At 37.0% G+C, this 27,983-nt stretch overlaps 1 protein-coding gene across 7 annotated transcripts in view; it reads right to left on the bottom strand.

The window, feature by feature from the left end:
- CCDC141 (coiled-coil domain containing 141) overlaps positions 1-27,983 on the bottom strand; it is a 219,532-nt gene that overhangs the window by 118,531 nt on the left and 73,018 nt on the right. For all 7 annotated transcript variants that reach the window (XM_032292805.1, XM_032292807.1, XM_032292811.1 and 4 more), the window contains 3 exons: positions 27,091-27,199; positions 20,139-20,392; positions 5,350-5,466 (listed from right to left, as the gene is read on the bottom strand). In XM_032292805.1, coding sequence (XP_032148696.1) covers positions 5,350-5,466; positions 20,139-20,392; positions 27,091-27,199 — 480 coding nt within the window. The remainder of the gene's footprint in view (positions 1-5,349; positions 5,467-20,138; positions 20,393-27,090; positions 27,200-27,983) is intronic.

The raw sequence follows: 27,983 nt of genomic DNA, 5'->3' as shown, positions 1-27,983 counted from the left end.
TGACTGAGTAGACTAACAAGCCATATACACTAGCTTCCTGCTGTTGAATTTATTTGTGGGTAGCAGAGAACACCTGCTTTCTCTGTGTTACCAGTTTATTTACATGAGCTTCACTAATTAATCCCCAGCCTGATCCCGAATTTCTATGTTAAATCATCTTTGAAAGAAACATTTCCTATTCTGTGCCTCATATTCACCCCCAAACAAAAGTCCAAGACATAATATGCTGCTTACTATTTAAGGACATATAAAATTGAATTTCTTTTCAATGAACAAGAAATGAGATTGTCGAAAAACCACAGAAGAAAACTCTTTGGAAGTTTACACTATGGGCAGGAAATAAACAAAATACTATTTTTGGAGCCATTACTAAAATGTGGATGCTTTCACAAACATTTTCATTTTTTTAAAATTAACTTTTATTTTATGTTCAGGGATACAGTGAAGATTTGTGACATAGGTAAACTCATGTCACAGGAGCTTGTTGTACAGATTATTTCATCACTCAGGTATTAAGCCCAGTCCCCAACAGTTACCTTTTCTACTCTCTTCCTTCTCCCACCCTCCACCCTGAAGCAGACCCCAGTGTCTGTTGTTTTCTTCTTTGTGTTCATAAGTGCTCATCATTTAGCTCTCACTTATATGTGAAAATATGGAGTATTTTGTTTTCTGTTCCTGCATTAGCTTGCTAGGTAATAGCCTCCAGCTCTATCCATGTTCATGCAAAAGACATGATCTCATTCTTTTTTATGACTGCATAGTATTCTGTGGTGTATATATACCACATTTTCTTTATCCAATCTGTCATTGATGGGCATTTAGGATCATTTTATGTCTTTGCTGTTGTGAACAGTGCTACAGTGAGCATTCACATGCATTGTCTTTATGGCAGAATGACTTATATTCCTCTGGGTATATTCCCAGTAATGGGGTTGCTGGGTTGAATGGTAGTTCTGCTTTTAGCTTTGAGGAGTCTCCATACTGTGATTTATACACTTGCATCAGCAGTGTGTAAGTGTTCCTTTTTCTCTGCAACTTCACCAGCAACTGTGGTTTTTTGACTTTTTAATTATAGTCATTCAGACTGGTGTGAGATGATATCTCCTTGTGGTTTTCATTTGCATTTCTTCAATAATCAGTGATATTGAGCTTTTTTTCATGTTTGTTGGCTACATGTATATCTTCTTTTGAGAAGCGTCTGTCCATGTCCTTTGCCCACTTTGTAATGGAGTTGTTTTTCTCTTGTAAATTTGTTTAAGTTCCTTATAGATGCTGGATATTAGAACTTTGTCAGATGCATAGTTTATAACTATTTTCTCTTATAGGCTGTTTACTCTGTTGATAGTTTCTTTTGCTGTGCAGAAGCTCTTCAGTTTAATAAGATTCCACTTGTCAATTTTTGCTTTGTTGCAATTGTTTTTGGTGTCTTTGTCATGAAATCTTTGCCTGTTCCTATGTCTAGGATGGTATTGCCTAGGTTGTCTTTCAGGGTTTCTACACTTTTGGGTTTTACATTTAAATCCTTAACCCATCTTTAGTTGATTTTTGCATATGGTAATAAGGAAGGGTCCACCTTTAATCTTCTGCATATGGCTAGTCAATTATTCCAGCATTTATTGAATAGGAAGTCTTTATCTCATCACTTGTTTTTATCAGCTCTTTTGAAGATCAGATGGTCATAGATTTGTTGCCTTATTTCTGGGCTCCCTATTCTGTTTCATTGATCTATGTGCCTGTTTTTGTACTAGATGCTGTTTTGGCTACTGTAGCTCTGTAGTATAGCTTGAGGTTTGGTAACATAATGCCTCCAGCTTTGCTCCTTTTGTTTAGGATTGCCTTGGCTCTTTTTGGTCTTATATGAATCTTAAAATAGATTTTCCTAGTTCTGTAAAGAATGTCATCGTTACTTTGATAAGAATGGCATTGAATCTGTAAATTGTTTTGTGCAGTACAGTCGTTTTAATGATATTGATTCTTCCTAACCATGAGTATGAAATGTTTCTCCCTTTGTTTGTGTCTTCTGTGATTTCTTTGGGCAGGGTTTTCTAATGCTCACTGTAGAGATTTTTCACCTCCCTTGTGGGCTGTATTCCTAGGAATTTTTTTTGTGTGTGTGTGGCAACTGTGAATGGGATTGCCTTTCTGATTTGGCTCTTGGCTTGGCTGTTGTTGGTGTATAGGAGTGCTAATTATTTCTGTACATTGATTTTGTATCCTGAAGCTTTGCTGAAAGTATCTGTTGAAGGAGATTTTGGCTGAGACTACGGGGTTTTCTAGATATAGAATCATGTCATTTGCAAAGAGATAGTTAGACTTTCTTTTTTCCTATTTGGATGCACTTCATTTCTTTCTCTTGCCTAATTGCTCTGGCTAGGACTTCCAGTACTATGTTGAATAAGAGTGGTGAAAGAAGGCATTTTGATCTTGTACCAGTTTTCAAGGGAAAGGCCAACATTTGCCCATTTGGTATATTTTTGGCTGTGGGCTTGTCAAAGATGGCTCTTATTATTTGGAGGTATGTTCCTTCAATATCTAGTTTATTGAGGGTTTTTAGAATGAAGGGATGCTTAATTTTATTGAAAGCTTTTTCTGCATCTATTGAGAAAATAATGTAGTTTTTGTCTTTAGTTCTGTCTATGTAATGAATCACATTTATTGATTTGCATATGTTGAACCAACCTTGCATCCCAGGGATGAAGTCTATGATCGTGGTGGACTAGCTTTTTGATATGCTTTTCAATTTGGTTTGTAAGTGCTTTGTTGAGGATTTTTGCATCAATGTTTATCAAATATAAAAGGAAAGAAAGAAAAAAGAAAGGAAAATAAATTTACTTTCAGGGATGCTGTAGAAAAATAGGTTTCTCTGCCTCATTTTTCAGAATCAGTTTGACTTGAAAGCTACTTGAGTATGTGGGGCAGTACTCAGCTTATGCATAGGACACAGAGTAGTTCAGGACCCTAAAGGAGGTGGATATACTTGTCTGGAACCTCCAAAGCTCAAACGATCCTCCCACCTCAGCCTCCTGCATAACTGGGACCACAGACATGTAATACTACACCTGGCTAATCATTTAAATTTTTTGTAGAGATGGAGTCTCCCTATGTTGTCCAGGCTTGTCTAGAATATTATTTATTTCTAAACAGGAATGAGCTATCAAGCCATGAAAAGACACAAAGAAAACTTAAATACATACTACTAAGTGAAAAATGCCAATCTGAAAAGGCTACATACTATACAATTCTAACTACATGACATTCTGGAAAAGGAAAAACTGTGAAGAAGTAAAAAGATCAGTGGTTGTCAGGAGTTGGAGGTGTGGAAAATAATGAACAAGCAGAGCACAGAGGAGTTTTAGGGCAGCAAAAATAATCTGTATGATTCAATGATGCTCAATCATTCAATACATGTCATCATACATTTGTCCAAACACACAGAATGTACAATACCAAGAGTGAACCCTCATGAAAGCTATGAACTTTGGGTGATAATGATGTGTCAATGTAGGGCCATCCATTGTTACAAACGCATCATTCTGGTGGGGATGTTGATAACGGGGGAGGCTATGGATGTGTGGGGGCAGGGTGTATACGGAAAACTCTATACCTTCCTCTTAATTTTGTTGTGAACTTAAAACTGCTCTAAAAATAGTTTTTTAAAAAATTATTGTTTACATCCCTTATACCTGCAACTTAATATTGATGGAAAGAATATCTATATATTTTTTTGTTTATGCATATCAGAAGTTGAAATATGAGATATAAACTATGACAAAAACTGTGTCCTACTAAGGTCAAACATTAACAAATATTCTACTCCAGACTGTCTTCAGGACTAGAGGAAATGGTAACTCCACATTTATAGTGAATATAACCCCAAGATATGTCTAAATTATGTGTATATTTTATACTGTTTTTTTTTGTATTAAAGGAAGTAGTGTCATGCAATTCTGGTCATCTGGTGCTTAGCATTTGGGGCTTTTGATAGAATTTTCACTAATAAAACTTGAGTTTGATACAAACGGAATAAATTGCTATATAATTCAATGAAAAAGGTTAACCTCCTAAACAGATAAACCAAATGCTGAAAAATTTGAAGAACTTAAAAAATAATCAGTCATTGCCCGTCAATAGTCCTCTGTAAGTGTACCTTCTATCAATCAGTCAAATATTCAAACAAAACACTTTGAATGCCTACAAGACACTGGAGTGTTCAAACAGGAGCAAGAAACTGAAACAAATGTGTCATGATTCCTATGAGAAGATTTTAGTCTAAATAAATGCAGTGTAAATAACTGATTCTGTACTCACCCTGGTGACTCCTGTCTTCCCAGACATGTGAATATTTGACTCGTATAGCCTGTATTCAACTATTGTCTAATAGTCTTGGCCCATGTTTTCTAGAGCTTTACGACTTAGCTCTACCTACAACTATCAATCATCTAAAATATTAATAATACAAAGTTCTCCAAATCTTGATAGTGAATATTCACTATTTTCATTCCATCTACTATGATGGACTTTTGTTTTCTTTGAGATTAACATGGAGGCTCTATAAAGAATTTTGGAAAGTATTTGTAGACCCCAGATGTATAAATACATTGATTTTCAAACAACAAGACACAATGGAGAGAAGGTCAACTGCAACACGGGTGCTTTACCCGTCTTGCTTTCAGAACTTCATGCTTACATTTTAGTGCATTCTATACACCTACAAGTGGCTGCCTGGCTGGAAGCCATTACTTCTTGTAAAACTGAGAAATCTGAAGCAAGTTAAGGAACCAAAGAAGTATAAATAGGAACAGCAATCAAACTATATCTGGCATTCATAAAAATGACTCATAGTAGTGATATCTCAGTGTAGACAAAGAGTCTTTAGAAATCTAAAAAAGTATAATATTTAAGAGCTTGGGCCTTTGTATCAGATAAAACCTACAAATGAATTTCAAATCTGCCACTGACAAGATATATTATATTGGTCAAGCAACTTTGCATTTCCAAGTCTCTGTTTTTTATTTGTTTTGATGCATAAAATGGGGAAAATAATACCTCCCCCTTGGGGGTCTTGTTATAATTTTGATAATGCATCTCATATACACAGCATAGTGCCTGGCACATAGTAACTATTCAGAAAATTATAGTTATTGTTGTAGAAGCTGTTAATTTGTTTATCATTTTCTGGAAGCACTGTCAATGCACAGTGGTATTTGCTAATGTTATTGGGATTTTTTTTTACATGAATAGATTTATCAAAGAGAGTTTTCAGTTTTCCTCTAAATTACTCACAGAAGCATATTCAAGAAAGGTTAATGCATTTTCAATTATTTTTAACATGTCTAATATATCTCTTACCTTTGCTTTTATTATCAGTTCCTCATGCTTACGAATTAGGTCCTCATTGTCTGAAAGTGATGAACCTAGACTTTGTTCCCGTAAATCTCTTATAGTTTTCTGAAACCAACAAGTAACCTAAGAAGCAGAAAAGAAAGATCAAATTCAAATGATCAGAATAAGTGAGTAAAAAATTCAGAAACAGTCCCTCAAACTTCCAGAACTTAAGCTACTTTAATTTCTCTTTATATAAACTATATCATGTATTTATATCATATGAACAAGTTTTGAATTTTTTCTTCATTTTAACCTCTACATGCATAAGAGAAAAAAATCCCCAATAAAGTACGAAAATGACTAATCAGGTCAGATTACATGGCATAAAGAAAATCAAAATTTCCTAACAAAGAATCAAAATAGATTCCCAAGTGGTCTGTAAATCATGAATTCTTTTAAAATATGTCTTCTTTCCTAGAAATAAATATGAATCTAAGTATAGTTATATAAACCCATACAAAGATGTTAAAACAGTATATGTAGAACTATATTTTCTGCCATAAAAAAGACAATACAAAAATATTTAATTTGCTATAAGTGTTGGAAAGCTATATCCAGAAAACAGAGGTTATTAAAATCCATTAACATAAGTGGTAAGGGCATGACTCACATTCACATTGACTTGGTTTATAATACATTCCATATACAGTGCTGAAACTACAAATAGCAAAGGACTTGAAACAATCTATACATTTTTAAATGATTCCATAACTTGACATGGGGGCCCTGGATGCAGATTCCTTATCCCAATTAAGGGAGACTTAAATTTTTACTCTCGAATCCTGTATAGCATTATTCTTATAATCACGTCATAATGACCAATTCTTTTTTTTTTTTTTTTTTTTTTTTGAGATGGAGTCTTGCTCTGTTACCCAGGCTGGAGTTCAGTGGCACGATCTTGGCTTACTGCAATCTCCTCCTCCCGGTTCAAGTAATTCTCTGCCTCAGCCTCCTGAGTAGCTGGGATTATAGGCACCCGCCACCACACTGGCTAATTTTTGTATTTTTAGTAGAGACAGGGTTTCATCATGTTGACCAGGCTGGTCTTGAACTCCTGACCGTGATCCACCCACCTCAGCCTCCCAAAGTGCTGGGATTACAGGCGTGAGCCACCAGTGCCTGGCCATAATGACTGATTCTTAAGAGACGGCTAGAAACTAGACAGTTTGCTAGTTGCTTTTTGGGCATCATCTCTATTTCTCTCAACAACTTTATAAAAGTCATCATATCATCATTTTTTAAATGAGATAACGGAGTTTTGAAGCGGTTAAACAGCTTATCCACAGCCACAACGTAAGCAGCAGAGGCAGAATTTGTCCTCCAGTCTGCAGAATATCAAAATCCGTGCTCTTTCCATTGTACCCTGCTGCCATGCTTGAGACATTTAAAGTCTACAGCCCTGCCATCAGGGGTAATGACTTCAAATCTGGAAAATGAACACTGGCAGCCCATTCAAAACAATGGGCATCTAAATCCCAAGCCTGATACTGTCTTTCCCCAGCCTAGGTTGGGGAAAGGCACACTGCTATTGTGCCTGCAGCGTCTCAGGATTTCTCTGAAATCCTGTAACATGGAGAAATGTGTGAAACAGGTGGCCAAGGAGAGCTCTAGATTAGATTGGAAGTTCCACACAATAAATGTATATGACACATGGCATACACACACACACACACACACATCAGAGTTAAGGGCTCGCCTAGAATAGGACACATCATTTATAGGGCTGATATCACAAAGCTGGCTATGGGATCAAAAGGTCTGCACTAACTCTTAGTATTTTCCAGCATGGAATTAGGCAGTTAAAATACAGGGTGGAGGCATTTCTCCAGCTTTCTGCTAACTGGAATGTCTTTACTAACCATCATTTTAGTCTATCATTAGTGCAAAGAAAAGAATGCTGGCGGCCTTGTAGCAGTTTTCATGTGACATATATCTCATTTTCTTTCGAATATTTGATAATCTATGCACAATACGATACACACATTATCTAGTTAGTCCTCACTATATATAAGTATTGTGCTTATTTATTTACAATTATTTGAAGACAGTCTGTTTTTCTGGTATCCAGTTAGAGCTAGATGACACTTATAATGTGCCTATTAAAACAGAGTATTTTATCATCAGCTTAACATTTATTATTTTATTTTGAAAAGCAAAATAATTTTCTCCCAAAAATTCAGTGATCTCCTATAAAAACACAGCTAGAGCAATGATTTAAGGGTTTCCTAGAAGTAAAGTGGATCACAAATATAACTAACTTGCAGAGATCATTTATTTTATTAAATGAAAGTGAGTTTTATTTATTCTTAGCTAAAGTGGGAGGGACTTGACATCTCAAGAATGATTTAACAGGGACAATTAATATAGAATCACAGTGGATGAAAAATTGGTACAAACAGGTGTTCACTAATCTCTAAAAACAGGTGAGAAGCCTGAACTCTCAGATAATCTTATTAAACTTTATGAGTCAAAGATTTGTCATCTAACACATGCCAGCATGATGAAAGCTGTGAAAGAGTGAGTTGTTTTGATTTTTTAAATGGTATCTACTGACCTCATCTCCTAGATTTGGCACATACTATTTCAACTCCCCAAAGACACTATTCTTGTAAGACTACTCCCTTTAGGATAATGTAGTTAAAGAACTACAATAATGTTGTTCATGTTCCTGCCTGTTAAATCATGCTGACTGTCTAGATCTACAGACTTTTACTACCAGATACACCCTGGAAAGAAACATAAAAACAAGTTGGCATAAAATTCAGAAGTAAGTAGATCATGAGGGTGTTACATCTCATTATGAGGTATTCACACACAGGAACAGACTTAGATCAGATTTACCATGTATGCTGTGGGATGCACACAAAATAGGCTCTCAGAGTCCTTCTGGTGATAAAATAAGACACCCTAAATAACCAGGAGCATGTCAACCACAATATTCTGCCACCCTGTAAATCAGTCATTCTGTCCAGTGAGTAGCTACTGCAGACAGCTGCATAGATATTCTAAGTGCACTTTTTATAAGCTTTTAAATTATATCAGCTGCTGTCCAGAAGCCAGAATGATAAGTACAGTAAATGATGCACCAGGACATTTCTGAACATGATCCCTGCAAAACAATGAAAACATGAGCCACAAGCTGAGGAGATGTGCAAAGGAAAGAAAACAAAAAATGTTCAAAGTATGCACTGGAAATTGGTTCTGGGCACTGATGGATTAAAAGGGTAAATTAGAACATTTTTCCTTTCTTCCCAGTTCCTATGTTTCAGTTTCATCTGAGCAACATGATCATGGTCATCGCATCACTTTGATAGGGCATTCTAGGTACCTGATGCCCAGAGGAGGTAGAACTCAGCAGAGGAGTGATGTAGATTTTGTGTGTGTGTGTGTGTGTGGAGTGATAGGGTGGCATCTATCACAGAGTGACAAGAGATGGAGAAAAAGGAAGGTCAGCAAAGATGCAGAGAGGAAGCAATTAGGAATGTTCAATGAAAACCAAGAGCTGCATCGAAAGTTAAAGTGGGGTGGCAGGAAAATCTATACTGTCCAATACAGTAGCCACTAATTATACATAGCTATCTAGTACTTGGAAAGTGACTAGTCCCAATTGAGACATGCTCCATGTGTAAAGCACACAGCAGATTTCAGACTTAGCATAAAATATAATAAAAATATCTCACTAAGAAATGTTAGTATGAGTATAGTGGCTCATGCCTGTAAACCTAGCACTTTAGGAAGCTGAGGTAAGTAGATCGCTTGAGCTCAAGAGTTTGAGACCACCCTGGACAACATGGCAAAACTCAGTATCTACTAAAAAATTAGCTGGGTCTGGTGGCACACACCTGTAATCCCAGCTATCCAGAGAGGCTGAGGCAGGAGGGTCACCTGCGCCTGTGAAGTCAAGGCTACAGTGAGCCAAGATCATGCCATTGCACTCCAGCCTGGGCAACAGGAGTGAGACCCTGTCTCAATAAAAAAAAAAAAAAGTTAGTATTTATTATTTATTGAAAAAACATTTCAGGTATGTTGGATTAATTTAAAAATAGTATTGCTTTTCACCCTTTTATGTGGCTTTTTACTTTTTAATTTCTTTTTTACTTTTAAAATGTGGCTACTAGAAAATTTAAAACCACATCAGTAGTTTACATTATATTATTATTGGATGGTTCTCCAATTAAAATATATTTGGACTGTCTTTATTTGTTAAATGTAGACTTAAGGACTGAGCTTAATTAAGGATATTTTTTTAAATGGAGTCAGGAGAAGAGTGGTGTAAGATATCAGTTGATAAGCATTTATGAACATCTAAGTAGGGGATGAGGAAGTAAAAACCAGAGACACTTTCAAAAACTTTTATTGGCTGCTACAGTTCTGATATTTGTCCCCTCTAAACCCCATGTTGAAATTTGATTCCCAGTGTTGGAGATGGGATCTAATGGAAGGTGTCTGGATCATGGGGGTGGACCCCTCATGAATAATACATTAATGCCCTCCCTGGGTTGGGGCCGGGGGTAAGTTCTCCCTTTATTAGTTCCCAGCAGACCTGGTTGTTAAAAAGAGCCTGGGGTCTCCATACTTTCTCTTGCTTCCTCTCTTGCCATGTGATCTCTGTACATGCAAGCTCCCCTTCACCTTCCACCCTGGGTGGAGGCAGCCTGAAGCTTTCAACAGATGCCCAATCTTTCAGGCAGCAGAATCATGAGCCAAATAACCCTTTCATATTTATAAATTATCCAGTTTCAGGTGTTCCTTTGTAGCAGTGCAAAATTAACTAAGACACCGACTACATTTACTGGCTAAGTAAAAGATAATACATTTTGGGAAAGCAGAAGTAACAAAGGGGCTCCTCTCCACATTTTTTTTTTCTTTATGTGAGAAATGGATTTCTTTGCATGTCTTGTTCATCACTGAAGATGCACGAGGAAAGTTGATACAGGGATGTACCAAGAGTGGGAAGGTTGGAAGAGCAGGAAGGTTGGGCTAAATACCTACTGAAGGTATTTAGCCTTGAGCAAAGAAAGACTCCTTTTTGCTTGTTGGAAGTCCCACTTTGGACCCCTGCTAATAGATGGGAATGAAGAAAGTAAACGAAGTGAACCAGTCTTCCAAGAAAGTATTAGGTACCACTTTAGGCAGGTTACAACACAACCTCAACCAATCTTTGCACCCCTCCTATGATAAACACATTTGCCTTTTCAACAGATGAAGTAACAGTTCAACAGACAGTTTAATAACTTACCTAAGGCCACACAACCAATATGTGGAAATTCTTGTAGGTAGGGGTAGAAATGCCAGTGTCAGAATATATACTATGCAATATTTTCCCTGCTCATTTTATATATATATATATGCTCATTATATATACATATGCTCATTATATATATATATATATATATTCTATATATATATTGTATGTATATGTGTGTGTGTGTGTGTGTGTGTGTGTGTGTGTGTGTATATATATATATATATATATATCTGCAGAGATAAAGGATTCTGGAGAAGAGAAGTTCTTAATAAGCTATGTCTATGAATGTCTTTAAAATAAAAACCAAAAGGCAAAGCTATGGTTGTAGAACCCAGTTTTAACACAGAAATAGGTCCTGTGTACAATCCTAAGGACTCAGTGAAACTATTTCATTAGAGAGGAGAATGGATGTGTGGGTTAGTACTGTCAAAAGGAGTCCCTGAGAGGAAGAAGCCACCTGTGGGCAGTGGTGACAGCAAGAGTAGACTGAGAACTTCAGTTCCCAAGATAGGACTGAAAGGTGGGCATGCAAGCTATAGAAAATGCTCTCTGATGGTCAAGGATAAACAGCTCAGGTGGCAAGAAGGTGAACTTCTGCTGCAGCCCAAAGCAATGCATCAGAATGCCATAAACCACTGCAGTTTATTTTTCTGCAATTTGTTCCACAATCTGAAATCAGATCTTTTTTATCTTTATTTCAAATATGCTGGAGGAGGTAAGCTAGCAATAAGCAATTCAAACCACCTTAACAGAAATGCTTCAGGGGAGATGAAAATCTCAACAAATTACTTTCATTTTCTTTTTCATGTGCACAACTTGCTGAATAACCAGGTTCTATTAAGGACAAAAAACTGATAAAGGAAAAAGGCATCAGTTATTTATCTTCCTTAACCCAAGACTTTTTGACAGTCTCTCTTGCAATTACCAAAAATACACAAATATACAGAAATGTTTTCAATTGTAGTTGATGGTCACAGGTGACAGTTCTAATGCCTTCTTTGATTTTGAAGGCATGTTTCCATAGGGCTTTTTTCTTTCTTTTTTTATAATAGGGGAACGAGTTGTCTTTGTTTGGTATTAGACAATACAGTCAAACGAGCACTGAACCAAACTAGCAATAACCAGACTTGAAATATCCATTTGCTCCCCTAGTTGATTCTAATGCACATTAGAAGAGATGCTGAAGCTATGTTGCTGATGTTTGTACCTGCAGACTTGGGAGTAGGGGAGGAAGAAGTAATTACTGTCAACAACATGGATCAGGTTTCTATTTTTAGATGTATTCTGGAACTGATCTAGTTATTCGCCTGTTACTATTTGGACTTAGAGATTCCAGGAGGACCGTGCTCACAATTTTCTTCTGTAGAATTTGGGAGCCCTTTGTGAATTACTAAAATCGACTGGAAGGCATTAGTGTCTCCTCAACAAATTCCAGTATCAAATCCCAGTATTCTCTGTTGATGGGCAGTAGGAAAGCTAAAATCTATTATTTTAAGGCAAAACTTGTTACTTTATGAACAGCTTTACATATAATCCTTTTTACTATCTAGAATTATAATTTTATGTATTTAACTACCCTGACTTGTACTAACAGATTTCTCTTCTCACATCTATATTTCAAGAAAAGAATGGCACAAAGGACTTCCCTTCTTAACATTGCCCACAACAATTATTTGTGTTTAGGTAGGCTCTTTACTTCCAGCTGCTTAATGGATGGAAAGTTATTTAGTCCAATGGACAAAATCAGCACAGTGGAAGTCTCTGGACAAATTTTATTTCTAGTATTACCTCCGACTTGTTGAAAAGAACTACCACAGTAATGGAAAGAAATTGTCTTTCAGGAGAGGAAACAGCCCCATCCAGTGTCTTGGCAATGTGTATCCCTGCCAAAGATATCGAAAGCATGATTTTCTCAATATCACTTGAAGTTCCACTCTAAGTGATCTGCAGCCAATTATATTCGCGATGTGAGATAAAGAGAATGAGAGACAGACCAACAGACAGACAGTACAAAGCTACTTAGGAGTTGGACCAAAGATTGACATTTTCATTTTATCTTCCCAGTTTCTAGGTCATGCAGCTTAATGGAGTTCCTACCAAAGTTTTGGCCTGAACCTCTGGTTGTTGGGAAAAACCATGAATCAGAAATTGTTATATAAACAGGATAAACAACTGGTAAATTTTAAAGGAAGTCTTAATCCTTTTAAAGTGTGCCATTTATTGTTTGCTTAACAGTCTCCCTACATATTTCATTAAAATTAATTCATATATTTGGCTTGTCTTTGGGGATTGGATCATAAGAATGAGGGAAGAGGAGAAAATGATTTCTACTCTCTGGCTAGTTTGGGATGGTGGCAGGAAAAAAGGAAAGCCACAGTCACCAGGGGCAAACACCAGGGGTAGGAAGGGAAAAGAGCTCAGAGAGGTAAAAGGAGACACAGACAGCCCCAGGCCTTAGCAGGTAGCTCAGGCAGCAGCACCTAATTTTGTCATACAAGGGGCATGAGGGTTAGAAGCAACCATAGAGCCTTTCCCAGGGCGCACACACATATCACTTCTGACGGTGAATGTGGTCACAGTATAAGCCCCCATTCCCCATGCCAACCATCTTGGGGGCTTCAATAATCAAAATGTTGCTAAGCCATCAGCTCCATTGAACAGTATACAGGAGTGACCCAATTTAATGAAAATATAATTAACTATAATAAGTATAAGTGACCTAAAGAAATAGCTAGAGGATGGAGAAAGTTAAGGAGGGGCAAATTGGCTTTTAACTCTGTCTTGCAGCTAAAGCTGACCTTTTGAATAAACTAGACTGGATATAAAGCCATGAAATGACATTTATGCCCTGTTCATATGAGAACATCTAGTGGTTTATGGAATTGGTGTGGGATGTGGCCAATATGCCTGATTTTGAATGCTAGTGATTATCCAGTAAAGCTCAGAAAGTGACCCCCAAAGTATGTAGTGACATGGTGAACATTTGAAAATTATTGAGCACTTACAATATGCCAAGCTGTGCTCAAAGCATTTTAAAACAGCTATTTTTTATTTTTACAATAAATCTATAGGTAGATACTGTTATTATCCCCATTTTACAGAAAAGGACACTGAGGTACAGAGGCCAAGTAACTTGTGCAAAACCACATACCTAGTAAATGTAAAAGCTAGGATTTCTATCCATACCATCTGCACCAGAGTCCCTCTGTTTCTACCTTTGAACTGCAGTGTTATTGGAAGCAACAGTCATTAGCATATATTCCAGTTAGAAGAGGTTTCTTTTTCTTTCAAAATTACATGCTGCTTCTGCGAATACTATCAGATCCTTTGCATTTACTGCTGGTGTGCCCTAGAGAGAATTCTAAAGACATCCTATATAACAAAACAAAATTCTGTGATGACAGTTGGACAGTCATTTATACCTGTTACTGACCCAAATGTTTGATACCAGTGTCACCAAAATAATGCAACCCTTATTTTGGCCTTATCCCAGCCAATGTACAAAAGCTGCCTTCAGAGAAGGACATTTTTTTTTTTTTTTTTGAAACAGCAGCTCACATTTACTGAGAGTGCAAATGCATTATAAATAGATAGATTTTTAATGTGATCGCTAGAGATTTAAGAAATACTAACTTAAATAACAAGACCAGTTTTGCAAACATGAAAAAAAAGGTGATGTTCAACATTGACCAGTGTGGTGGGAACTAGGGCTCACATATAATGCTAGCTGGAGTCAAATTTGAACAACTTTTGTGAGGGTAATTTGACAAGATGCATCATGAGCCTTAAAACATGCTCGCATTCCATCAACCCCCAAATTCCACTTTTGAAAATAACGCTGTTTATCCAGGAATACCACCTCTTGGAATATGAAAGATATACTCAAGAATGCAACTGAAGAGGCTCATGATGTGTCATCATAATCATGGGACCAGGACTGACATTTTGTTGATATAAATGTTTCAAAGTATTTTCACTCAACTTTCTCATTTAATTCTCACAAAATCTCTTGATGATAGATTTAGTATCCCCATTTCAAAATTTCCCAAGCAATAGATAAGAAGCTTAGGTAAGTCAAGGAACTTCCAGAGAAGGACTTTTAAAATTACGCATTTAAGCTGTTTAATCATTCAAGTTCTAAATCCTAGTTATACAAGAGAATATGCTCACATATTCCTGTATGGGTGTACAGTTTTACAAATGCCCCCCAGACACAAGATTGGTGCCCAGGGGCTATGATCATATATGTCATCTCTGATACTTTTGTTGCCCACTGACGAAGGATATACTGCATGATTATGATACACATTTTATTCAAATTATAAAGCCACAAAACCTTCTGATGTGAATTCTATTATCCTTCCTGCCCCTAAAGATGTATACCTTATATGTGATCTGGGTAGTAAAAAGAGATTGTCTACCCTTATGTCTTAATTCTCCTAGACGCCCTTGACACTGTCTTGTACACAGAGACCATGAATAACTTAGTTTTAATATATTTGTTTGTCTCACTTATGCCTGATTGGAGCAATTGAGAAAAATTACATTCATAAATCTTCTTGCCAAGATAATTAATTATGCACGAAATACTTCAAGCTGCTTCTGATTTTCATTAATGAAGCAGATTATCTGCAAAATAAGATGCTGCTGGAGCTGAAAAGAAAGGTCAGCCGCTTATCTTTAAATGTGAGACAAGCGTGCATTTTTACATCTGAAAAACAATGATGAAAGAACATGCTATAATTGTCTTTATGAGGCTATCACATCCCAATTAAGATAGGAAAGAATGTGGTTTTCATTTACTGTTTTACCTCAATTGATGTAAATCCTAAGTCCCCATCATGCTGGTCACTTAATTTCTTTTCCAAAGCAGAACTGGCTGAACTATTATCATTCAAAAGCATTAGCCACAGCACTTAGAAACAGAGAAGCACTAAATGTATCTTTTAAATGGCCCTTATGGGAGAAGACACATCACATATTCTGACATCCACATTATTATTCATCAGTAATCTTTGTTCTAATTCTCTACTTAATTTCCCTTTCTCTTAAGTCATTAAAATGATTGACAAAGCTGATATTTCATTAATATAAAGTATGATAGTTCCTGTGTTCCCTTAAAATAAGACAGAACTGACAAAAAAGAAAAAGAAAGAAAAACTTTGCCCTCCAATAAAACGTGGTTCCATGTGCTCTAGAATTATCAGGTAGATCATTCAGGAACATGATAACTATAAAACTCAAATTATTAACTGACTGACACTCAGCTTAGTGTCCCTGCTGCAATTCTTCACCACCGTACCATCAACAACGCTTTAAAATAGAACATTCAGGCTGGGCACAGTGAGTAGCTCATGCCTGTAATCCCAGCACTTTGGGATGCCGAGACCAGCAGATCACTTGAGCCCAGGAGTTCAAAACCAGCCTGGGCAACATGGTGAAACTCCGTCTCTACTCAAATACAAAAAAAAAAAAAAAAAAAAAAAAGCCAGTGTGGTGGTGTCCATCTGTAGTCTCAGCTACTCAGGGCGCTGAGGCACAAGAATTGCTTGAACCCAGGAGGTTGAGGTTGCAGTGAGCCAAGATTGCACCACTGCACTCCAGTCTGGATGACAGAGTGAGACAGTCTCCAAAAAATAATAACAATAATAATAATAATAAACAGAAGTTCAGAAAAACTACAAAACTCAGGTAAGATAATTTGTGCTTTTACGTACCTAAACTTTAAAGTAATTCCTTCTTCATATAATTATCAACACAGTAAGCATTAATTATTGTTTATAATATTAAGAAATCAAAGCAACTCTATTTCCTCATTAATAAAATACTGTTTAAATTGTGTTATATTCAAATAGCAGAATACTGCATACTCATTAAAATTAATTGCTCTACTTTTGACACAAAATATGTTTATGTCTTTTTCAATTTAACCAAAAAGGTTATAATACAGTATATATAGGCTAATTCAATTTACTTTCATTTATTTGTTTAGCTGTTTAATAAATGCGTGTGTGCCTGTGACTATACTCATACTCGGATACAAGCCCAGAAGGCGGCAGTGTGTCAAATTTCTACTAGCAATCATTTGCATGGAGGGTGATCTCTACATTTTAACAAAGAAGCATGATTAAATCACAAGCAGAAAAAAGATACTACTTTTTGTTTTAAGCTATCAATTCAGTGCTCATTAAACAAGGGTAGCTGTTAACATTACTACAGTGACTTTTATCACACCCTGTGAACTCAAATAATAAAACTGGTCTTCGATCTGAGACCAGTCATCATCTGAGCATGACACTGGAGGGGCAAGGAGTGGGACAGTATATAGTATGTTGGGCCTTCACCATCTTTTTCAGGCATGACAGTAACAGCTGCTAACACTAAGACAGCAGTAGGTATTATTTTTCATATTTTTACAGAAAACTGAGCTTCAGGGAGGTTAAATAATTGCTGTTACTCAGCCAGTAAGTGGTGAAGCCAGAATTTGAACCCAGCCAACAGCCTGGCCCTAGGATCTGTACTCTTACAAGTATAAAGAGACAACACTTAGCTTTATTAACTAACTACTGCAAACACTGTCACTGCTGTTAACAAGAGAAAATATAACATGAGTGTTTTAAGATTCAGAGCCTAAACTTTATTTTTATTTTATTTTTTGAGACAGAGGGTCTCACTCTGTCAATGAGGCTGGAATGCTGTGGTATAATATTGGCTCACTGCAGCTTTGACCTCCTGGGCTCAAGTCACCCATCCCATCTCAGCCTCCTACGTAACTTGGACTACAGGAGCATATCACCATGACTGGCTAATTTTTGTGTATACATTTATTATAGATACAGGGTTTTGCCATGTTACCCAGGCTGGTAGTAAACTCCTGGGTTCAAGCAATCTGCCCACCTCACAAGCTATTCTGATGAGGATGCTGATAAAGATGGAAACTGCAGGTGTGCTGACAGGGAACATATAGGAAATCTCTGTACCTTTCTCTCATTTTTTTCTGTGAACCTAAAAGAGCTCTAAAAAACAAACTTTATTTTTTAAAAAGCATCCCTCACAAAATCACTTACCTCTAAAAAAAAATGAGACCCCATAAGTTAAAGAACTTACCAAGTCAGAAACCTTCTGCTATGCCTTACTTTACTTATTAGCAAACATATTTGTTTTCCAGGTTTAGCAAGGTATCTAGATTTCCTTTAAGCATGTGGCTGGGTTAGAAAATGTTCATTTTGAATCTTCTGAATTTTCAGTTGATATTCTTTTTTTTTTTTTTTAACTGCAGAGGATTCAAGTGGATGATTATTGCCATAGTCATGGGGAAGAAAGGCAAAATTACTATCTTAAAAATAAATAAATAAAACTTACTGTAGCTGTTTTCTCATTCTTGGGGAAATTGTTCTATGTTTGGAAAGACTCTTTGATGAACCTTTTTTTTTTTTTTTTTTTTTTGAGAGACAGAAAAGGCCTCTGTGTTAATCTGGATAAAAGATGTTGAGGTTTAAAAGACAAATACTTCTCTGTATGATAACGCAAGAGGAGTTTGTAATGTATTCTTGGAAGCACTAGAGACAGGGGCTTGGGGTTGTAAACCCGAAAATGATAGATAAGGGGAAGGTTTATATGAAGAGATAAGAGGAAGGTTTCTTTAAGGGGAATAGCAGCTCTGGGAACATGGTGGCTAGTCAGGATTAGGGCAGAGACAGACAGGTAGGAGCAAGTGAGCTACAATAGACCCACTCATCCTCAGAAGGACAAAGAATTTTGGAAACAGCTGTCTTACAATTTTAAGTTGTTTCCTGTCCTGAGCATTAATTTCCATCTTGTTGTGCCAGAGTCATCATGAAAAGATCTTTACATGGGATGATAGCGCTTTGGGGAACAAGCAAGTGAAAGTGCATGTGAGAGCGTGTAACGGCTAGAGCAGGGTCAGAAGGTAGCACAGCAGAATCAGGACAGGAGGACGGGTAGCAGTCAGGGTAAAACTGATAAAAACAAGGTAGCTTAGAAAGTGTATGGTAACTTAGAGGGGAATGGCAACAAAGTGCAAGCAGGAAAATACATGACTGGCATCTGTGTTTGGGTGTCTGCTCTACACCACTTCCTCGGAGAGGCTTCTTAGATTCTTTCTTTGATAAAAAGTTGACCAACACGTGTCAAAATTCATTACCTTACTTAATTTCCTCATCAGGTTTATCACTGTACTCATCATTTGTTTATTATAAGTCCTTCTCATCACATTAGAACAGTGGTTCTTAACTGGGGGTAATTTTGTCCCCCAGGGGATATGTGGCAATGTCTAGAGACAGTTTTGATTTGCCACAACTGGGGATGTTGTATCGGTATCTCGTTGGTAGAGGCCGGCGATGCTACTCAGCATCCTAGGGTGTGCTGGACAGGACAGCCTCCCACAACCAGGAATTACCTGGCACCAAATGTCAATAGTGCCAAAGTTGAGAAGCACTGCATTAGAAGAAACATTCCTAGAGGAAAAAAGGTGCTGTCTTGTGGTCTAGTATATCCCCAGCATTTATGATAGGAACTGGTACATACTAGATACTCAATAAGTATAAGTTGAAAAGTTGATCATCATTTAAACTCTCATTTTTCTAGCATAAGAAATAAGAACCAGTTTCTTCTGGACTCATATGTGCTTCCAACTATATAAATGTCTCTTCAGTTTGGATGGAGCGATATTATTAAACATGCGAAAAGTTTTCTTCCCTGTGTATCCAGGCCGGGAGACTGCCCTCCACATGATTTCTCCCTAAAAATTCCTTCCACTATTTAATCTGTACAGATTTAAACATGGAATTAAGACAATCAGAAGTGTTGTGATAAACATCTCACTTATTTGAGTTGGGGGTTTGCAAAGACAGTTCTGCCCACTTTTCCCATCAAGTGATTGTAGCAGAAGGAATGCATGTCAAGCACATTGAAAACCCATCAGAGCTATGCCTGCGGCCTGGGTAATGAGCTCTAATGAGCCTGCAAACTCATCAACCCCCAATGCCCTCTGACCACTGATCCTGCAGCTATGGGCCAAGGTCATATTTCTTGATTGGCATCAGACCACTTTTGTAAGAACATTATCTCTATTTTGAGCTGACAGACTTTTTACTGATGTAAGCAGCAATCTAGCACAATTCAGCAGCATCATGCCTCTTCAACTTTTAAGAAAACTGCAATTAACATTTCCAAATGTTAAAGACACATGTCTAAAAAATAGTGACTTGAAAGGAAGAATTCAACAATAGAATACATTCATTTTCAAAACTATCCACGGTGTTCTCTCTCATTTATAAAATCAACAGTATAATGAAAAAAATGTGTGTATTTGTTTTTATATACTTACAGGGAAAAACAACATGGTAGTTTGAATGAAAGGCTTTTGGACCAAAGACCAAAGGATTTGACCATGAAGACTGAAAAACTGCCCCAGGGAATGGGTAATCCATGTAACAACTAATTAGCTGAGGCTGGAACATCATCAAACGCCCCATTGGGTTACCTGGTTTTCTTGTTGGTCCCACTGACATATCTGCAGAACCTGACTCAATTCTTGCCACTGTTGCTTCAAGTACTTGTCTAGTTGCCTTCTTCTGTCTTGTAGAAGTTCAAGAAGGCTGTCAATCTTCAGACAGCTGCTATGAGCTGCCTGAATCAACTCGGGGTTCACATTAGGTCCTTCACACTTGAATTTTTCTATGAAGTCAGTGAGTTGTTGACTTTTGTTTAAAAGTGCTAAAGACCGTTCTAAGAGTTCTAGAAGAAAATCAGAAAGAAAGAAGAATGATATTAGCAAGCTTTTATACACCAATCTTCAGACTCTTCATAATTTAAAATATATGTAACTTTTATGTTAATAAAAAACAAGTTGTGCTCAAGGAATTAAAATGTGTGAACAGAAACTGCCTACAGTACTTCAAAGAAAAAACTGGTCAAACACCTTGGCCTAACAATTGTGACAGTGCTAACTGCCAACTGATGGGATGCTTTGTTCAGCAATTATGGGATTCAGGACAAAGAGTAGAATAAGTGTGGGATTTTGACATTGTTGCAGTTTTCAGTGATATAATGCTGCTTTAAGTGTTCTACATTCTGAGGGGACTGGACTAAAGCTGAGGTTTAAAGGTTAGTGCCTGGGGTAACCAAACAAAAACTCAATGAATGTGGTGGCCAGGTACCCAGATGTCAGGGACTACAGCAAAGTGGAAAATGCTTCTCAGCCTAAAAGGGTCAGCTGTCACTCGGTACTGACCAACTGCTGACATGAGGAATATGGGGTCCAGTGTTGATGGAGTTTCCAATTGTTGAGACAGTTTCAAATGCAGATTTTATGTGAAAGTTCTGACTTTTAAATCTTTCATAATTCATATTTTTAATTTAAAAAAATACCACAAGATAAAGAAGCATATATATCTGCTAAATGGGCCACCAGTATGTCATCTCTGGAGTAAATAGCATTGTAGTTTTGAGTAACATCTTGTAGAACAGGGATGTTAAGCCTAACCATTGAAGAACTGCCAACGGAGAGAGTTGAGAATAGCACATTGAGGAACATCTACACGTGGGGATCAACTGAAGGAGCAGTTGGGAAACTGTCCACTCTCCGTCATGCAGAAATGAAGGAGTTGTCCATGACATCCCTCCCCCACATCCCGCTATCATCAAGAACTGTTGATTTTATGTGCTATCTCGGACATCTGTCTACTTCCCTCCATCCTTACCATGGAATGTGTCATCTGTTGCCTGGATGTGCAGTCTTCTCTTAATTGCATTCTCTCTCCAGTCCAACCATCAATTCTCTAGACTTTAGCCACAGGGATCTTTTCTCAACATAACATCTCTCGCTTTCTTTCTTTTTCTTTCTCTTTCTTCTTTCCTCTCTTTCCCACACACACACGCATGCATATGCACACACACACATATAAACACACTTACAACAATGGCCCTTTGCCTTAAATTAAAGATAGGCCCCTTAATGTAGATGACTAGGCTGGCATGGTCTAGTCTCTTCCTTCCTTTTCAAATTGTCTCAATCTCTCAACTTTTCATTCTTATCTTCTTTAAATTCCTCATACATGCTATAATCCCTCCCGACCCTGAACTTTTTACTATGCCCACTCACAAGGACGCCATTCTCCTCAACCCCCTCCTTCTTTACCTTTACTATACTTATACTCCATGTCAACTGTCACTTCCTCAAAGGACAAGTCAGACAGGATTAAATACTCTTACATTTAATGTCCGTCTTTGCCACTAGGCTCCACTGCAGCATGAGGATAAGAGACCGTGACTGCATCCCCAGCACTTAGCACGGTGACTGGCACAGGAGATTTGCGATCATTTTTGTAGAATGCTTGAGTGAGAACAAATGTTTTGAAAGAGGGAGAAAAATTGAGTGAGCTACAAATATTAGAGATCAGAAGTTCTCCAAAGATATAAAAAAGAGAAGTTGAGAATAAGATTTGGGTTTTGTGAGGGAAACAGAAGGCAAGTTACCAGGTTGCGAAGTGAGAAGGCAATGAGAAGTGAGAAGAAAGTAAGCTGAGAAGTGGGAAGGCAACAAGCAGGACAATCTTTGAGACACTTGTTGTTAGAAGAAAAGAAAATGCTAGGATTGTATCTTGAGAGAATAATGGGGTCAAATATTCTGTTTTTTATTTTATTTTATTTTCAGGTTGGGGGAACTATGGCAAACACTCAGAGAGTAAGCACCTTACCAAGCCTGACACTAAGAAAAATGGGCTGAAGCAGTGGTGAAACGCAAGACTTGTGATTAGTATAGCTCAGTGTTCTTTCCACTATAGGGACATGGTCAACTTCAGCACTCTAACTTTGGGCAATTTATTACACAGCAATGATGTAGGCTGAGGTAGTTGGGCCAGTTTATCTTTCAATTGACACCTTTTTTTGGAAAGCAGGAGAAGAGAACGAGATAAGTGAATATACCATAAAAAGACATTTTGAGATGAAAAGGAAATAATTCAAAGTAGTTTATTCCACATGACCTAGATCTGTCCCGTAAAACATTAGCTAGTAGTATCTGTTCAGAATGAGGAGAATGTGATTATGCGCCCTAGGCAATTTGATTGTGAGTCAACAATGCAAAGAAACAAATGACAAAAATAGCCACAGATTTCAACCAGGTCAGGAAAGGAGAATGTAAATAACATAAGAAAAGTCAGGGAGAACATTATAATTGAAGTCAATTTCTTGAAAAAAAAAAAAAAAAAAAAAAAACAAAAGTAATGAAAGCAAACATGAAAAAGATGGGGCTGGGAGTGGTGTGCAGGAAAAGACCTATCTGTTTAAAACAAGTTCTTACAGGGAGGTGCAAGACACAACTATTGAGAAACAGGGTAAAGGCAGCTTACAGCAGGCCTGGGCTATCAGACTGAAGAGTTTAATTTCTATAGCCTTAACGAAGTAAGAAGTATGATGGATTCTCCTTTTATATATAGAAATAGTCTTTTTCCTTTGTGTTTGAAGAGCTTGTTATGATATTGTGAACAGCTTACACACACACACACACACACACACGAGAAGTTTGGGAAGGGAGCAGGGTCTCCACATGGTTTCCTTCCTTCCTATAACTCACTCTTACACATTAGACTTTGAAAATGAGAGAGGGAGGCACAACTTTAGACCGTCAGTATATTGCAGACTAATGGTCAAGCTGTTCTGGTTCTCACGAGAATATGTACAATTAGCCAAAATTACAATTCACATTTTTTTTCTGGTTTTCTGTTTCACCTTCTGCCAAAATAGTCTATCCACTACCAAAGTATTACCAGGGATACAGCCTCCTGAGCCAGTGCTAACTTGTAAAACGTACCCAGGCTGAGTCAGTCTTGTTGCCTGCTACCACAATGGCTGCTGAGTTGGATGGATTCTTCCCTCAGTTTCCTCTGCCAGTTCCCTCAATCTTTCTGTCAGTTTCTTATATCTTACTTTTTCACAGTTTACATTTTCCTGGCTATTTATTCCATCAGTTGATCTTACAAAGTGATGCATTTTTTTCTCAAGGGTAAACTGTCTAGATATATTGTGACCTTCAAGAACATCTTTACAGTCAATTTATTTTAAAGATTGTATAACAGCACATACAAAATCCTAGTTACTGACACAATACCTTGCGATGTGAACTTAGTTGAGAAATTTTCATTAATTTTCAATCTATATAAAAAGTTATTAAAGTTTATAAAATACATATTTTATATTAAAACCTCTACAGTTTGCCATAGTTATTAAGTATAAATAACCAATTAAAGATGGTATAATAGGTATACACAAGGTAGATAGGTTTATAGCTTGTTAAACAAATTTTCCAAATGAGGACTTTCTAAAATGCATCAAGGCCATCATCTTGGTCCTGAGATCATGTATGATATTGCTTCTTAATACTTTAAAAATATTCTAAATGTTTCTCAGTGGGATGGTTTCTCTTCAACATAATTAATGGGTATTTTTGAATATAGACAAAAGTAGAGATAATAGTATAATGAGCCCCCAGCTAGGTTTAAGATCTATACGACATCTAAGAAGAAAGAAGAAGTAATATCTTATGATATTATTCATATAATATATGATCCTTCTGTGATGTAGCTTCTCAGTTCTTGCATTCATTTTAAGAAGACCCTTAGAAAACCAGAGGGTGCAGTTGTCATTCTTCGGAGCTTTTTCTTCTCCTTAATGTCCCTTTAGAACCTTGTTTGTTGCTTACTTTTGCATCATGCTGCCATGTTCTACAATGGAATTATATGCAAATAACACCCAACAAATATACTTTGGGTTGGATACTATTCTCAGCTTTGGAGATCTGGGGTCTCACAACCTGCTGATGAAGACTAATAAGAAAATAAATGATTACCACACAGTGTGTGAGGTGATGTATTGAAGAACCTACAGAAAGTACAGAGGGAGTCACCAACAAGTGTGTACATGTCCTGCTAAACTGCAGGCTTCCAAAGAAAAAGAGCCATGTACTACCATGACACATGGCCCTGGGTTTCTCACCAGGTTATGGGTTCAGAAAACAGTATTTAATTATATGTTTTTGGATTGAGGGCAACTAAGCCAATAAGTAATCTGGAAACCATATTTGCCAGAAAAAAACTTTAGCTAACTGACTAGGTAAGTTTAACTCAAGAGAGAGAAGCCTGGAGAGGGTATATTATTCTTTCTGTTTCAAGCAAGGATTGTTATGTGGTGGAGGGAACCAACTTGTTCTGAAACATTCTGGGGGGCAGAAACAACAAGCCGCTAATCCTGGTTCTGACTTCCACAGTGCTGCAGGGAAGTTTCTTACATATAAGAGAACCTTAGCATTGCTGAATAAGGAGAAAGCATAGGTGACGCTAATTGAAATAAAGTGGCTATTGGGGTAAGTGTGACTATAGTTTTCCAGCTTTTGTCATCCTAACACTCAGGTTCTGTACTACTCAACTGATCAACATCTCAGAAACTTACTGGAATGGCTAGCTGCACTTATATTTTATTTCCTTAAATTTAAAGAGAATAGATATGAAGCCCTTAACTAAAAAAATCAGAATTTCACCTTCCACTATGCATTTCAAATCAGCTAATCTTAATCATATCCCACTGAATTAGTTGGTTAATAAATGGCATCAACTCCCCCTTTTTTTTTTTTTTTTGTTTATGAAAACAAAAACTTTTGAAGCCACCACTGGGCACATGAACTGGGAACAAGGTATCCCTGACCACAGTTCTGTCATCTCTGTGCCTCAAGTATTACAGAAGGGCACAAACTCTCACAATAAATATGCTATCAAGATGGAAGAATATTTTTCATTACAAAAATAAACTATGTTTCCTGTCTTCCACTAGCATTTTTATCCATCTCTTCGGACTAAGGAGACCCACTGGACTCTCGAAGGCTGTACCCCTGAAAAGCAAAACATCAGTCTCACTGTCAGCTGGATGCCAGAGAAGTGCAAGCAAAGCAGCACGGGCCTCATGTAAACTGGCCCACAGCACCACAGATCCTAGGAACTTTGAAGGAGCCAACAGCAGTGGCAAAAACATAACAGCATTAAGGCTCCATTCCCCCTGCCAGCTCCATTCCCAAATATTTACAGAAAAGCCCCTGCTTCTACAAGCCCCCAGTCCCTCTGGAGAATGCTTTCATTTGATTGCCTCAGTATTGAAACTCTTCAATAATAGCATCTGTCTCTGACAGGTTTCTGGAGGTAAAACTGCTGTGTGATGATCATGTTGGTCGGAAGAAGATTGAATTGAGACCACAGAACCTATCTGTTACCTTCCAGTCTCCTATCAGGAATTTCATGTGATTCTACTCATTTCCTTTGGACCTAGATAGATTACTACTGCTGTATAATAATGGGCAACTACTGCTTAAAAGTACAAACTTTTGATGCTGTTTATAATCCCTGTTAGTGACAGGTCCTACAGGACAACAATCAGTGGAAATTATATATATGTATTTGGTAGGATCTCATAAGAATTTACATAGGAAAGATTGAGTCCTTTAATCTTTTGAGTTTTAGAAAGTTGCGATAAGTAATTTATCATAATGATCTATTATCTAGAGTCTTTTGAAGGGTAATATAAACACTAAATCTATTTGTGACTTTAAAACACCTTTTGGTCCTGTCCAGAATGACAGGCTGGTGTAGCTAGAAGTCAAGTTAGAACTGTGACAAATGAATTCAGGAAGCCTTTCTATCCAGGCCCAGTTCTATTTGGCAGTAAAATTAGAAGATACATTAGGAACAAAAGTAATGGTTGTTTCTATCTATGTATCTAACCTCCTTCCATAGCAAAAGATGACAGATAACTACAACTCTTCCACAAATGCCTTCCCTACTTCGCTCCTGGCCCACACCAAATTCTTGTGGAAAGGCTTGGCATACAAATTGTTGGTTAACAACCAGACTGTCTTTTTAGTTGTTCAGAGGGAATTGAAAATCTTTTTTGCAGAGTGTTTTGTTAGATTTTCATCTGGAAAAATTCACTATTTTTTTTAACTGCAATAGTGAAAGAGAAATTTTGTTTATCCAGACCTACTTTTTAAAGAATGACCCTTATTTATTGACCCTTAAAAGGAACATTCACTGAATTCAATAATTTATTCAACTAAGAGATACTTCTTGAGGCTCTACCATGTGGCCAGGCACCTTGCTAGATGCTGAGGGTAAAGGGATGAACAAGGTAGAAATGGCCTCTGTACTCGGGAGCTAAACAACAGAACAAACAACAGAATCTCCTGGAGGCACGTCTTCTACCATCCTCTCAGAATATTTACAACTAGTTCTTTCTTTCACAAGATGACTAAAAATGAAGCTTTATTTAATTTTTCTTAGAACAAATTGAGGTATACACAAATAAATTAAAGCTACACTGTCATACATAAGCACTCATATTAACATCTTTTAAAACCTCTAAACACTTCTGTCAGAAATAAACATATTTCTTGCCTTTAGTATGATGTTCATGAAGCTGAAGAAGTGATTTTAAGGACTCAGCATTCTCAAACTCATGAGTATTCTGGAGGAAATCTTCAGTTTGGTCTATTTTAACAGCAAACTACAATAGAAATACAGAGGAAAGACATTTGTATAGAAATTAATGTACCATTGTTAGTTACCTGTAGATATTTTTCATAAATTTGTAGCCCAGCTGAGGATGCATGTGTTTGTGAAAGTGTGTATGTTTGTATGCATGTGTTTGTGTGAGTGTGTGTTGGCTTAGAGTGTTTGTGTGTGTGTGTTTACATGTAGTCAATTTACAAAGTGCTATTGGTAAGAACTTTCTTCTCCTTTCATACCTAATAATGTATGCTGAAATAAACCAACCTGTTTACTGTCCAAATGCCTATTAAAATTTTCAACCAAAATTATAGTGTCCTATGTATCTAATCACTTTCAACATTCTAAGACACTTTGTTAAGAATAAGCAGAAAGTTAGCTAAGGGCAACCAAGAAAAGGTTAACTAAAAAGTAACCTACACATGTACACGTACATGTAGCTTAAGAACTCACTTAGAGAGAAGGTTGTAGTTATTTTTTCCCTCTATAACTGAACTTAGCAGTGAAATATGCAAGTTTCCAAATAATGTGTAGTCTAATCCTGTATTTTATACTAAGCAAAATATATATATTTGTATAGAAAGTGGTCTCAAGAAAATACATACCAAATGGTGACTTAATGAGAAGAAATGAAATTAAGGATGAGTGAAAGGAGGTAAAATTTTAATATTTGAATCTATAATTTGTAATTCTCTTTGCATTTTCAACAATAATTTGTATGCATTACATCTATAAATAAAATGAGATTAGATGGACTAAGAATGACAAATGAGAAATTTCTT

The sequence above is a fragment of the Sapajus apella genome, unplaced genomic scaffold (genome assembly GCF_009761245.1).
Source record: "Sapajus apella isolate SASKATOON/1434 unplaced genomic scaffold, GSC_monkey_1.0 scaffold28, whole genome shotgun sequence".
Taxonomy (NCBI): Eukaryota; Metazoa; Chordata; class Mammalia; order Primates; family Cebidae; genus Sapajus; species Sapajus apella.
This window is presented reverse-complemented; position numbering and strand designations above follow the sequence as displayed.